The 15,023-nt window shown below is 37.4% G+C and overlaps 2 protein-coding genes across 2 annotated transcripts; one reads left to right on the top strand and one right to left on the bottom strand.

The window, feature by feature from the left end:
- Window positions 1–9,976: 9,976 nt before the first annotated feature.
- LOC137922499 (uncharacterized) lies at window positions 9,977–10,786 on the top strand. The gene has a single exon (XM_068765530.1). The coding sequence runs from the start codon at window positions 9,977–9,979 to the stop codon at window positions 10,784–10,786; it is 810 nt and encodes a 269-aa protein (XP_068621631.1).
- A 687-nt stretch (window positions 10,787–11,473) lies between these two features.
- LOC137922498 (uncharacterized) lies at window positions 11,474–12,283 on the bottom strand. The gene has a single exon (XM_068765529.1). The coding sequence runs from the start codon at window positions 12,281–12,283 to the stop codon at window positions 11,474–11,476; it is 810 nt and encodes a 269-aa protein (XP_068621630.1).
- Window positions 12,284–15,023: the final 2,740 nt, after the last annotated feature.

Genomic DNA, 15,023 nt, shown 5'->3' with positions numbered 1-15,023 from the left:
CGACGGGGTTGACGGTCGAGTCGATGTACCGAAGTAACGCTCAGGTATAGAATAACAATGTTTCATTCGACATACTCACGTCGAGATTGTAGAATAGAGTGATACTTTATGCATCTGTTGATCGTTTGTAACCGGAGCTTTGTTAGTCATTTATTTGGAAGTGTCGATGAAATAAGTTGTACGAGTAGTTGACAGCGTTCATTAACTTAAACCCAAAGCAAAAGTACGTGCACAAAATAAGAGATTTCCGTATATGAATGGACTGGCGCATCACAATAACTTTGATATGATACGGTTAAAAGAATTATAATTTAGTAGGATATTATTATTTTGCCTTGTAAATATCAGCTAGGAACTGGTTTGACCAAGTATCATCGGCAATCAGCGTATTTCAGAGAGATCACTAATGACAATATGTTTTTATTAAATTGTTTTGTGATACATATTCTGTTTCGTTATTCACATGTGTCCCAGCCACATAAATCGAAAATAAAATATTATTCTTGTTGTTTTGAGCCGATGGACGTCCGCTGCCAGGTTCTAAGGCCGTTACCTTTCTCTCACACAAACACACACACACGCACGCACGCACGCACACGCACACGCACAAGCACACGCACACGCACACGCACACGCACACGCACACGCACACGCACACGCGCACACACACACACACACACACACGCACACACGACGCGCGCGCGCGCACACGCACACACACGCAAACACCTGCTCTCCGTGAACTCAGTTCCGTTGAAGCTGCAAAAGCCCCCGGGCCAACAGCAACCGAAACGGAGCACTGCTGGAAACTAATTATTTTATTAATATATATATATATATATATATATATAACACGCACACACAATGGAGCACTTTCGCACCTTTGTGGAACTAGTCGGCGGTCCGCTCGGTCCACCGGCAGTCCGGTTTTATTAATGTCAAATATATAACAGTTATTATGTATGTTGTAGTTTACTATGTGCTTTGCATAGGACAGTTTTTCTTGTTGCATTTGTATAAAATGAAATAAGAAAAAAGCAACTAATTCGGTCGAGCATTTTTAGCCTTTCGCAAGGGAGGACAGGGGTATAAGCCTCCCCGTGGTCGCCCTCTGCGCTATACGGGGCACCGCGGTATCTCCCAATGTCGTAATATTCTAGAGTACATTGAAAAACACGTCCCATGGCAAATGGTTCGTTTTCCTTAACGATTATACAGATTTTGGCAATGTCATGATCTCTTTGTCTACTAATGTTTGAAAATTTCCGCACTCACTTAGAAAAGTGCAGAAATCTAAACGGATTGTTCGATGATATGGTGATAGATGTGGATATTTAGATAATATAATTCTTGAAAATATATTAGGAATTAACTTTCCTATAAATAATCAAATATTAAAGTATCCGTAATGTTTTTAATCGTATATATAAATACATATATTTATTGATGTGCGTGCGGCAGTGCAGTCCTGTTTATTTGCAAAGATTGCGCTCGCGACGTACGTACATAGAACTAGCCAGTGATGCTGGTTCCTCTGCGGATCTTCTCATTGCTGATGCGCTCTCGCGGCGGAGTTTCGAGCGCGGCGCTCTCCGTTGACTTCGTATTTAAAATACACATCGACATTATTTATTGTTCACTGTCTGGCCTTTGTCTGTACGGCCATAACCTATATGTCCGTTGCATTCCAATAGACAAAGATAAATTAATGTAACACATTATTCCTGATATGTTACATCAATTTATTTTTTCTCTTTTTTTACGAGCTCTTTATGCAACGTAATTGAAAATAGATTTAAAAGCTTTCAGCCTCTTTGCAGACAAATAGGTTTTACATTCACCTCCTCAAAGATTATGCACTTCCTCCCAAACACTTTGCACATGCGCTCACTGCCAAGTGATTCGCAGTGAACAAAATATAAACAAGGTTAATTAAAATGAAACGCATTTCTTCATTAACGATTTATTAGATAAAATACACTAACATCAATACAAACAGCGAATATATCACATTATTAATAGAAGATAAATTATTTCCATATTGTGTAACATCTGCAGATAGTTTAACGTTTTGTTAAGCTTACAAGTAAAATTAGAGAGAACCTAACATTCAAACTACAATCACTCAATAAGCGCATAACGCAGTTTCTTCGCTAAATGATTTAATCCATAGCCAACGACTGTCATATTTATTAGTATTTTCTTATTAACTAACTTTATTAATAATATATCTACGCTCGACACTAGGCAACTTTAATATTCGCTTGACTTTCATTTATATAGCGAACTGTCACTTGCAAAAACTTGTATATTTCATATCCAGGGTAACATTTTTTGTTAAATGTGGTCCGCGGGAACAATTAAAATTTTGAAAAATGGTCTACGTGGAAGAAAGCCTGGGCACCTCTGGCCCGACTGAACCTTTATTCTCAGCTCTACAAATGAGTTACTTTGAAACTGTCTCTCCCATCGGCGGCGACGCGCAGCTGCAGCCGTTGGCGACGAGTCTTGGACCCGCCCGCTGCAAACTTCTCTTACGTACTTGCCAATGGCAGTTTGACTAATTCTAACAATCGTTCATTTCAGATGCATAACATATACATGCCTTTTATTTGTCTCTGCATCTACTTACACGACAATGAGATTGCGGAAAAATCTATAGAATATGAAAGTTACAAGTAAATATTCTTTATTTGATTGCAAATGAAGCTTCAGGTCAAGAGTATAAACTACTAATGGCGGCCATGTTTTTTTTTTAATATTTACAATTGCTTTGCCATTTGAATTTCCTCGGCGGAGACTTTGTACCTGCATATTAATCAAAATATAAACAAGACGAGCATACATCGACCGTCACCTTATTTTGACCGTCGCTTTACTTTGAAATTCCGGAATCTCAAAGGCATGTCAGATTTCCTTATTAACTATAAGCATATACTTTTAGACCACATTCCTCGTGCCACTTCTCGTATTATGATCACTATACAACGAATTTCTATTTTTCATGACAAGATATTTAATGGAATGTTTTCATACATCTTCAATTTTAACATATATTCATATGATGTCATCGATAATTAAAATGTTTTTAACATTGACTTAATTTTAAAATATAAAACACCAAAAATGTTACAACGCCATTTTCTTTTAACCAAGATGTATGATTTCATAGAACATAAATTAATTTGCGAACAATGTGTAGCTGGGCTATAGCAATGTTAATTCGATAAATTATTTTAGATTCTTTTTAAAAACACATCTAAAGACAATAATTTTCTAAAAAGAAATCAGTAGTCAAATTTTGACGTCAGTTAGACATTTGATCTATCCTAAGTTAATTCAAAAAATTAAATCGGGATTTGATTTTTCATCGAATGCTCTTTTCGTGTTGCCATATGTCTTGTCTTCGTATAAACCTAATTCAAAAGTATCTCCCAATACTTTCGCTCATTACAATATTTCAATATCTATTTGCACAGTCATTTTTCAAAAAAATAAAATGCAACGGTAAAGGTTATTCAAGGAAATAAATTTACACACAACAATAAGTTTTGAAGCCGTCCAAACAGTACATGGCCTTATCTCCGAGTGCTGTTGTTTACATTATGTAAAATTACAAAGGTAAATTATTTTGTAATCGGTGAAATGGATTAATACGGTTAAGGGTTATTTAAAAGAGTATTTAATAGATAGTGCACTGATCACAACTAGCGGCGTGCGTTTGATACATACCAACATTGTTCGTGAAATCAATGACAAAGTTTTGAGCCCTAGTTGCATAGTTTGACTGGTAGTAGTTCCGTTTTCTAGTCGGTAGTTGATTGGGTTTATTTTCTTGTTGGTAGTATGGATGTCCAGGCGTAACTGGAGTACCAGAGCTATAGTCACCGTGAGGACGGTATGCACCACTTCGTACTTGAACGGCCTCGGCGCCTCGCACCAGCACTGGGGCCGCGTTAGATAATCCTATATGCATTCTTTGTAGTACTACATCTTCCACTGCCTCCTGTCTCTGAAATTTTTATAAAATATCATCAAAAATTTTCTTGTTTTTTTTCCCATTTCATGAACTTCAATCTTAAAAAAGTGTATTTTTTTTAAAAGATTGCTAATTTAAAAAGACAAGACGAAAGATATACTAATTATTAACACTATTTGATAAGAATTATTACCATATATTTATTTCTTTTTGATTATGATCATTATATATTTGATTTGTAATTAAATGAAGTTTTTTGTTGAATTAAATGCTAAGGACTGAACAACAATTTAAAATTAAGGCTCCACACTCAATGTTCCACTTTGACGCCAGAAACACTTGCTACGTAAGTGTATAACAACAACTGCTGTCGTAAAATAATTTAAATGAGCTTGAACGGTAGCAAGCTTGAGATTTTAAAGTAATAGGTGACACACAGACAATAAGGTTGCCGAGCCGCAAGTACGCCTACTTTGCCGTACGTCTGTCGGCCCATTTAAATTGTGAAATAGTTCATCAAACTGTCCGCGTACCTGCGCAGCATGACCTGGGTTCATACAAACTCCGCGATTGCCGTAATGCTGCGCCCTCACTCGTTCGCCATAAGCGCGACGGCTTTGACACACAGCGAGAACATTGTGTTGGTATTGGTTCGCAAAGGTTTGATGCCGTCGATATTGCAATTCCGGGTTGGTGCCATATTGGTTCATGTTTGGTGTTGGATGAGGAGGCGCCTGTGTCGATTTATGACATTGTGGCATATCAGTTTGTGAACAAATGTTCTTTGTGGGCTTTTTTTGTTCCACCTGCGATTTTCGGGCTACCATTTCAGCAACTTGGGATAAAAGAGATATTAATTCCAATGTGTCGGGACCGCTTTGCAAATGTGCTGTTTCGATGGTTGTATTATATTTTGGGGCTTCATTTAACTGTGAATTATTATCAACAGCTACTATCGAATCAATAATTTCCTTTTCTGCGATAGCTTTCTTGTTTCTTTTTTTAGACAAATCAATTACTTTATCGTTATTTGCTACGTCATTTTCGACGAAGACAGTATTATCGCCTTTTTGATCATAGGCCGTTAAATTTTTATTCGCGATAGGAAGATAATTTTGGATCGGCCCTTTATTAGCGTATGTATTCCGATTCATTGCTTGATAGTTATAGCCCGTCGGGTTGACGCTCCAAGATAAATCATTACGTGCTCCCATATGTTCATTCTGCGACCCGTGGACTATATTCCACGGTTGGTGAAATGCATTATTTTTTCTCTTATAATCGCTCATTGTTGATTATTTAATGAAACTGAAATAAATATTTTAATTAAACCATTATTGCAACAAACATAACTATAAAACTTTTTTATCCTTGGATACGTAATTCCATGATTACACATTCAGTGTCTCGTCCAAAACAAAATTGTTTGTGGAGCGAGTGTGTCCCATTGACCTTGAAACGATAACGACTTCGTAGAAGTGTATCTTATAAACAAATTTACAGCTGAAGTAAATATGCCATTTACTTCGACCAGGTTCTACAAAATAGCTTCACATGTGATGAAGGATCTCATTTTTCTAAGCGTACTTTCGTAACAGTCACGATAAGATCTTTTATTATAATTCACCTTTAAACGAAATTTCATCAAGAAAATATTAAATCTGGTTTTGTAGACCTTAAAGTTTTGTTTTTTTTTTTTTTTTTTTCTTTTTTATTCAAAGTATTATTAATATTTATAAAACAAAAATAATTTGCATTGTATAAAAAGATCTAAATCTAAACACATGTTTCGTTGTCTCTGGAAAAGGTTTTATGTATTTTGGGGCTTATTGCAATGAAAGTAAATGTCACTGTACGAGTAAATAAACTTTTACTGGAACACGCTAAAGTTTAGGTATTCAATCCAATCTATCCGCATATCTAAATCATATTATTATATGGTTATAAGTATAAAGCGCTCTTTATCAATTGTTATTTAAGCTTTCAAAACGAAACTATTTCGTCTCTGTATTAAGTCTCGTATGCTATTGTACTCGTATTGTAAATATGACTGCAGGGTACGATGATGCAAAGAAAACATTTGCTTGTTACACATTAAAATATTCGTGTACACACTCGTCAAGCGACAGACAGCAAAAATGTCGTGGCGAATTGTAAAATCCTTAATAAATCTAAAACTAATTTAAATAACTTTTAATGGTTCTCGCAAAATAGTCACAAAAATAACCAGTTTTATCATTTCATTGCAATAATTATTACAGAACATCATATTAAACATGTTAAAATATATGTTGTGCAATAAGTCTCAATAAAAAATTAATGCAATAAAATTACTTTAAATCGCAGTTGCTAAACTGTTTTCTACTTATTTTTCAACAGAAACTAAGCAATGTAACAAATGTTTATAATATATTCGAAGTGCATTAATTAACTGTATTTTTAAAAGGAGAACTTGCTTGGTTCTATATTCGGTTTAAGAATTTTTTAAAAAAAGGTATCAACAAGTCTTTTCGGCACGGTTTTAGATAGTTTTCTTGATGTTTTCGCATTTAATCCTTCAATATGTTAACTGTTGAAAAGCTTTACTTTGACCGAAGTTAACTAAAAATAAACGCTTACCGACAATGCGACAGTCTTTGCCAAATCGATGTTAGCCGAAGGTTAGAACACTGTGATCGCTTTGTGCCTTCCAACAGGCTGGGCCATGTCAACGGAGCCGACTGAGCTTCAAACTGTCAGGGCGGAAGAGGAGAGGGCCCGCCCGCCCGAGCATGCGCCTCGTGGACAGTTGACAGACAGTAAGCAGCTATGATTACACAGTTGAATATTGCGTTTATATGATTCACCTAAAGTTGTACTCATTAAAGTTCTTTTATTTTTCTCTCCTCTATATCATAGGCCTTATGCCTTGGTGAGCTATCAACCGACGGTGACGGTCATGCGTGCATTGAGCGCAGCGAGAGAACACCTACCCAGGCTTTCAGCGCTGGGCTGCGCTCACGGTGTCCGGTGGTCACTTCGCTGGGGCGATATTCTCTGTAGGAGTTGCTGTATTGCATAAAACTCAAGCGCAGGCTTATAGATACTATTATGGAAACGCGTCTAGGTCTGCTGGAGCGAGCCTAAAAAGATACAGCCAAGCGCAGTTCTTAGAGGTACAATGTCTTGTTAAAAATAATTTTAGTAACAGGATGTCCTATTAATCAACGACATACCGATGTCAAGTATTTTTAAATTTGTTGAACTTTGTACATTGTAAATGTATTTTATGCACCTTGTCTATGATCAATCTATCTATATATATAAAAGAAAGTCGTGTTAGTTACACCACTTATAACTCAAGAACGGCAGAACAGATTCGGCTGAAAATTGGTAGGGAGGTAGCTTAGAGCCAGGAGATGAAAATAGGATACTTTTTATCCCGTTCGACAGCGTTCCCGTGTGACTTGACATGAAACGTCAGTCACTATAAAACGTGGTATAACAAAAAAGAATCAGACTTGGAATAACAAAACGCAAATGACAACTATGTATTGACGTATGGGTGACAATTTGATATTTGTAAGAAATCAATAATAAAACTATTTCTATTAAATAAATAATTAACAAGTGGATTGAAGTGAAGTGAAGTTTAATTAATAATGCCGCGACCAAGACGATCGAATCTTTCCCGACAAAGCCGTAATGCAAGAAGAATACAAAATACTGCAAATGAAAGGACTGAAGAAGAACAAGAAATTGCACGTGAACAGCGCCGCGATAGTATGGCTCGACTTCGTGCTTCTCAATCACGAGAGCAAAGTGAAGCAGCCCGTGAAACAGCTCGGTTGGCAATGCAGAATCGTCGAGCGAACAACAGAAGGCAACAAATAGATAATGTGCGACGCAGAACAAGATATTTAGCTGATTTGAATCGAGCAGCGTTTCGATACGATTGCAGCAATGATTACAGCTTGCATCCTAGCGTTTGCATTGGGCAAATGGACGTTGTTTGCGAGTATTGTGGTGCATTAAAGTTTTCCGGAGAAACGCCTGTATTATGCTGCCTTAATGGTAAAGTGAAATTGCCAGCGTTGACTCCGCCACATGAGCCATTGTATTCATTGCTTTGTGGCGAAACACAAGAATCACGCCACTTTCTTGCAAATACTCGAAAATTATATATATGTATGTATGTATATGTATATATATATGTATATACATATATATATAACAGGCACACACACGCAAACACCTGCTCTCCGTGAACTCAGTTCCGTTGAAGCTGCAAAAGCCCCCGGGCCAATAGCACCAACAGCAACCGAAACGGAGCACTGCTGGAAACTAATTATTTTATTAATATATATATATATATATATATACTAGCTGACCCGGCGAACTTTGTTCCGCCTTAATGGCAATAAATAAGCAGATTGTGTTTTTTTTGGAAAAATTACAAAAAACAATTAAATAACTACATTAATCATTCATTATTATTTCTATATTTTAGTACATAGGTTGCTCTTCACTTAAGTACCTTGTGATATACGACATTTTTTGTTTTATTCGATAGTCGATGGAAAGTGCTCTAAACGATATCCACGGAAATTAACGGCGGAGACTGTCACTGGCAACGATGGGTATCCGCTGTATCGGCGTCGATCACCAGATGACAACGGTCGAACTGTCACAACGAAAGTGAAAAGAATGGATTTCGTTGTCGACAACAGTTGGATTGTTCCATATTCGCCACTTATTTCTAAAACGTTCAAGACACATTGCAACGTTGAATACTGCAATTCAGTTAAGTCCATAAAATATATTTGCAAATATGTCACGAAAGGCAGTGATATGGCGGTTTTTGGATTGCAATCCTCAAATACCAACGATGAAATTTCACGCTATCAAGTTGGTCGTTATGTGAACTGTAACGAAGCGATTTGGCGTAATGCGAATAGCATTTCCAATTCACGAACGTCATCCTACTGTTATACATTTGGCGGTGCATCTGGAGAATGGTCAACGAGTATATTTCACGGCTTCGAATGCTACGCAACGTGCTGAAACACCTCCAGCAACTACATTGACCAGTTTTTTTGCAATCTGTCAAAGCGATCAGTTTGCACGAACTTTGCTTTACTCGGAGATGCCACGTTATTATACTTGGAATGCTTCATCCAAGAATTTTCAAAGACGGAAGCAAGGTGATGCGGTTCCTGGGTATCTAGATGTGCGTTCTACTGATGCTCTTGGTCGTATGTGTACAGTTCATCCAAAGAATGATGAATGTTTCTATTTGCGGTTGTTGCTGGTAAATGTGCGTGGGCCAACTTCATTTGAGCCACTACGAACTGTTAATGGTGTAATATTCCCAACATATCGTGCTGCATGTGAAGAATTGAACTTATTAAAAAACGATACCCATTGGGATACGACAATCGCTGAAGTCATTATCTCTGCATCTCCAAGTCAGATACGCACATTATTCGCTATCATAATTTCGACGTGTTTTCCATCAAACCCATGTAACCTGTGGCACAAATACAAGGTTAGTATGTCAGATATGTGTTAAGATATGTGTTACCTCATGTGCGGTAATTTATTAATCAGGTTAGGAATGCCAGCGCCAAATCGTGAAATGAATGACGCATTTAATCGAGAATTGGAACGGGAACGTGAATATGATCACCAGGAATTAGATTTAGTAGTTCAAAGGAATGTACCCCTGTTAAATTACCAACAAAAGGAAGTTTATGATACTTTAATGAAGGCAATCGCTGATGAAAATGGTGGTTCATATTTCCTAGATGCCCCTGGTGGAACGGGCAAGACATTCCTTATGTCATTAGTTTTAGCAACTGTTCGGGCGAGATCCAACATAGCGGTTGCAGTTGCTTCTTCTATAGAATAGCAGCCACATTGTTAGAAGGATGCCGTACGGCTCATTCAGCATTCAAATTACCGTAAAATCTTCAAACTATTGAAGAACCAACGTGTAATATTGCAAAACACTCAGCAATGGCCAAAGTTTTAGCGGCATCGAAAATCATCATCTGGGACGAATGCACAATGGCGCATAAACATGCATTAGAAGCACTTAACCGAACATTAAAAGATTTACGCAATGACTCGAGATGTTTTGGAGGAGCAATGATTTTACTGTCTGGCGATTTCCGCCAAATACTGCCAGTAATTCCAAGATCTACGGCTGCCGATGAAATAAACGCTTGCCTCAAAACGTCAAATCTATGGCGCTATGTGAAGAAACTGCAGCTGACAACAAACATGAGAGTTACATTGCTTAATGATACATCTGCTGAAGATTTCTCGGAGCAATTGCTGACTATCGGTAATGGTCAAGTACCTGTCGATGAATCGAGCGGATTAATATCATTTCCAAATAATTTCTGTAATTTTGTCTCATCAAAAGACGAACTTATCATCAATGTATTTCCAAATATTATTTCTAACTACAAAAATAATGAATGGTTGAGTGAGCGAGCAATTTTAGCGGCTAAGAATAAAGATGTAGATGACCTGAACTACATAATTCAAAATAAGATCATTGGAACAATGCATTCATTCAAATCTATTGACTGCGTCACAAATGTAGATGAAGCCACCAACTATCCAATTGAATTTTTAAACTCTTTGGACGTGCCTGGCTTACCACCGCACAATTTACGTCTAAAGGTTGGCTTCGTAGTAATCATACTTCGAAACATAAACCAACCAAAACTGTGCAACGGTACGCGTTTGGTGGTTAGTAAATTGATGAACAATGTAATTTACGCTACGATAATGATAGGAAAATTCAAAGGTGAGTAAGTTTTCATTCCGAGAATCCCGATGATCCCAACCGATATGCCGTTTGAATTTAAAAGACTTCAATTTCCAATACGTCTTGCATTTGCCATGACCATCAACAAATCACAAGGCCAATCCTTAAAAGTTTGTGGTTTAAATCTAGAACATTCATGTTTTTCATATGGTCAATTACAATTCATGGCATGTTCACGGGTCGGAAGACCATCTGCGTTGTTTGTTTTTGCGCCTGATAATAAAACAAAAAATGTCGTATATCACAAGGTACTTAAGTGAAGAGCAACCTATGTACTAAAATATAGAAATAATAATGAATGATTAATGTAGTTATTTAATTGTTTTTTGTAATTTTTCCAAAAAAAAACACAATCTGCTTATTTATTGCCATTAAGGCGGAACAAAGTTCGCCGGGTCAGCTAGTATATATATATATATATATATATATATATATATATATATATATATATATATATATATATACAACGCAGATGGTCTTCCGACCCGTGAACATGCCACGTATAATTGACCATGTGAAAAACATGAATGTTCTAGATTTAAACCACAAACTTTTAAGGATTGGCCTTGTGATTTGTTGATGGTCATGGCAAATGCAAGACGTATTGGAAATTGAAGTCTTTTAAATTCAAACGGCATATCGGTTGGGATCATCGGGATTCTCGGAATGAAAACTTACTCACCTTTGAATTTTCCTATCATTATCGTAGCGTAAATTACATTGTTCATCAATTTACTAACCACCAAACGCGTACCGTTGCACAGTTTTGGTTGGTTTATGTTTCGAAGTATGATTACTACGAAGCCAACCTTTAGACGTAAATTGTGCGGTGGTAAGCCAGGCACGTCCAAAGAGTTTAAAAATTCAATTGGATAGTTGGTGGCTTCATCTTCATTTGTGACGCAGTCAATAGATTTGAATGAATGCATTGTACCAATGATCTTATTTTGAATTATGTAGTTCAGGTCATCTACATCTTTATTCTTAGCCGCTAAAATTGCTCGCTCACTCAACCATTCATTATTTTTGTAGTTAGAAATAATATTTGGAAATACATTGATGATAAGTTCGTCTTTTGATGAGACAAAATTACAGAAATTATTTGGAAATGATATTAATCCGCTCGATTCATCGACAGGTACTTGACCATTACCGATAGTCAGCAATTGCTCCGAGAAATCTTCAGCAGATGTATCATTAAGCAATGTAACTCTCATGTTTGTTGTCAGCTGCAGTTTCTTCACATAGCGCCATAGATTTGACGTTTTGAGGCAAGCGTTTATTTCATCGGCAGCCGTAGATCTTGGAATTACTGGCAGTATTTGGCGGAAATCGCCAGACAGTAAAATCATTGCTCCTCCAAAACATCTCGAGTCATTGCGTAAATCTTTTAATGTTCGGTTAAGTGCTTCTAATGCATGTTTATGCGCCATTGTGCATTCGTCCCAGATGATGATTTTCGATGCCGCTAAAACTTTGGCCATTGCTGAGTGTTTTGCAATATTACACGTTGGTTCTTCAATAGTTTGAAGATTTTACGGTAATTTGAATGCTGAATGAGCCGTACGGCATCCTTCTAACAATGTGGCTGCTATTCTATAGAAGAAGCAACTGCAACCGCTATGTTGGATCTCGCCCGAACAGTTGCTAAAACTAATGACATAAGGAATGTCTTGCCCGTTCCACCAGGGGCATCTAGGAAATATGAACCACCATTTTCATCAGCGATTGCCTTCATTAAAGTATCATAAACTTCCTTTTGTTGGTAATTTAACAGGGGTACATTCCTTTGAACTACTAAATCTAATTCCTGGTGATCATATTCACGTTCCCGTTCCAATTCTCGATTAAATGCGTCATTCATTTCACGATTTGGCGCTGGCATTCCTAACCTGATTAATAAATTACCGCACATGAGGTAACACATATCTTAACACATATCTGACATACTATCCTTGTATTTGTGCCACAGGTTACATGGGTTTGATGGAAAACACGTCGAAATTATGATAGCGAATAATGTGCGTATCTGACTTGGAGATGCAGAGATAATGACTTCAGCGATTGTCGTATCCCAATGGGTATCGTTTTTTAATAAGTTCAATTCTTCACATGCAGCACGATATGTTGGGAATATTACACCATTAACAGTTCGTAGTGGCTCAAATGAAGTTGGCCCACGCACATTTACCAGCAACAACCGCAAATAGAAACATTCATCATTCTTTGGATGAACTGTACACATACGACCAAGAGCATCAGTAGAACGCACATCTAGATACCCAGGAACCGCATCACCTTGCTTCCGTCTTTGAAAATTCTTGGATGAAGCATTCCAAGTATAATAACGTGGCATCTCCGAGTAAAGCAAAGTTCGTGCAAACTGATCGCTTTGACAGATTGCAAAAAAACTGGTCAATGTAGTTGCTGGAGGTGTTTCAGCACGTTGCGTAGCATTCGAAGCCGTGAAATATACTCGTTGACCATTCTCCAGATGCACCGCCAAATGTATAACAGTAGGATGACGTTCGTGAATTGGAAATGCTATTCGCATTACGCCAAATCGCTTCGTTACAGTTCACATAACGACCAACTTGATAGCGTGAAATTTCATCGTTGGTATTTGAGGATTGCAATCCAAAAACCGCCATATCACTGCCTTTCGTGACATATTTGCAAATATATTTTATGGACTTAACTGAATTGCAGTATTCAACGTTGCAATGTGTCTTGAACGTTTTAGAAATAAGTGGCGAATATGGAACAATCCAACTGTTGTCGACAACGAAATCCATTCTTTTCACTTTCGTTGTGACAGTTCGACCGTTGTCATCTGGTGATCGACGCCGATACAGCGGATACCCATCGTTGCCAGTGACAGTCTCCGCCGTTAATTTCCGTGGATATCGTTTAGAGCACTTTCCATCGACTATCGAATAAAACAAAAAATGTCGTATATCACAAGGTACTTAAGTGAAGAGCAACCTATGTACTAAAATATAGAAATAATAATGAATGATTAATGTAGTTATTTAATTGTTTTTTGTAATTTTTCCAAAAAAAACACAATCTGCTTATTTATTGCCATTAAGGCGGAACAAAGTTCGCCGGGTCAGCTAGTATATATATATATATATATATATTAATAAAATAATTAGTTTCCAGCAGTGCTCCGTTTCGGTTGCTGTTGGTGCTATTGGCCCGGGGGCTTTTGCAGCTTCAACGGAACTGAGTTCACGGAGAGCAGGTGTTTGCGTGTGTGTGCCTGTTATATATATATGTATATACATATATATATACATATACATACATACATATATATAATTTTCGAGTATTTGCAAGAAAGTGGCGTGATTCTTGTGTTTCGCCACAAAGCAATGAATACAATGGCTCATGTGGCGGAGTCAACGCTGGCAATTTCACTTTACCATTAAGGCAGCATAATACAGGCGTTTCTCCGGAAAACTTTAATGCACCACAATACTCGCAAACAACGTCCATTTGCCCAATGCAAACGCTAGGATGCAAGCTGTAATCATTGCTGCAATCGTATCGAAACGCTGCTCGATTCAAATCAGCTAAATATCTTGTTCTGCGTCGCACATTATCTATTTGTTGCCTTCTGTTGTTCGCTCGACGATTCTGCATTGCCAACCGAGCTGTTTCACGGGCTGCTTCACTTTGCTCTCGTGATTGAGAAGCACGAAGTCGAGCCATACTATCGCGGCGCTGTTCACGTGCAATTTCTTGTTCTTCTTCAGTCCTTTCATTTGCAGTATTTTGTATTCTTCTTGCATTACGGCTTTGTCGGGAAAGATTCGATCGTCTTGGTCGCGGCATTATTAATTAAACTTCACTTCACTTCAATCCACTTGTTAATTATTTATTTAATAGAAATAGTTTTATTATTGATTTCTTACAAATATCAAATTGTCACCCATACGTCAATACATAGTTGTCATTTGCGTTTTGTTATTCCAAGTCTGATTCTTTTTTGTTATACCACGTTTTATAGTGACTGACGTTTCATGTCAAGTCACACGGGAACGCTGTCGAACGGGATAAAAAGTATCCTATTTTCATCTCCTGGCTCTAAGCTACCTCCCTACCAATTTTCAGCCGAATCTGTTCTGCCGTTCTTGAGTTATAAGTGGTGTAACTAACACGACTTTCTTTTATATATATAATAAGATTATTGTCACAATCATATGTAGGGAGGTTTAT

This window comes from Battus philenor, unplaced genomic scaffold, assembly GCF_028537555.1.
Source record: "Battus philenor isolate CCGP_79_NKW_IND1 unplaced genomic scaffold, ilBatPhil1.0.hap1 SCAF_2, whole genome shotgun sequence".
In the NCBI taxonomy this organism is placed as follows: Eukaryota; Metazoa; Arthropoda; class Insecta; order Lepidoptera; family Papilionidae; genus Battus; species Battus philenor.
This window is presented reverse-complemented; position numbering and strand designations above follow the sequence as displayed.

Coding starts and splice junctions, on each gene's coding strand:
- LOC137922499 (XM_068765530.1), top strand. CDS start 9,977: ATGGCCAAAGTTTTAGCGGCATCGAAAATCATCATCTGGGACGAATGC.
- LOC137922498 (XM_068765529.1), bottom strand. CDS start 12,283: ATGGCCAAAGTTTTAGCGGCATCGAAAATCATCATCTGGGACGAATGC.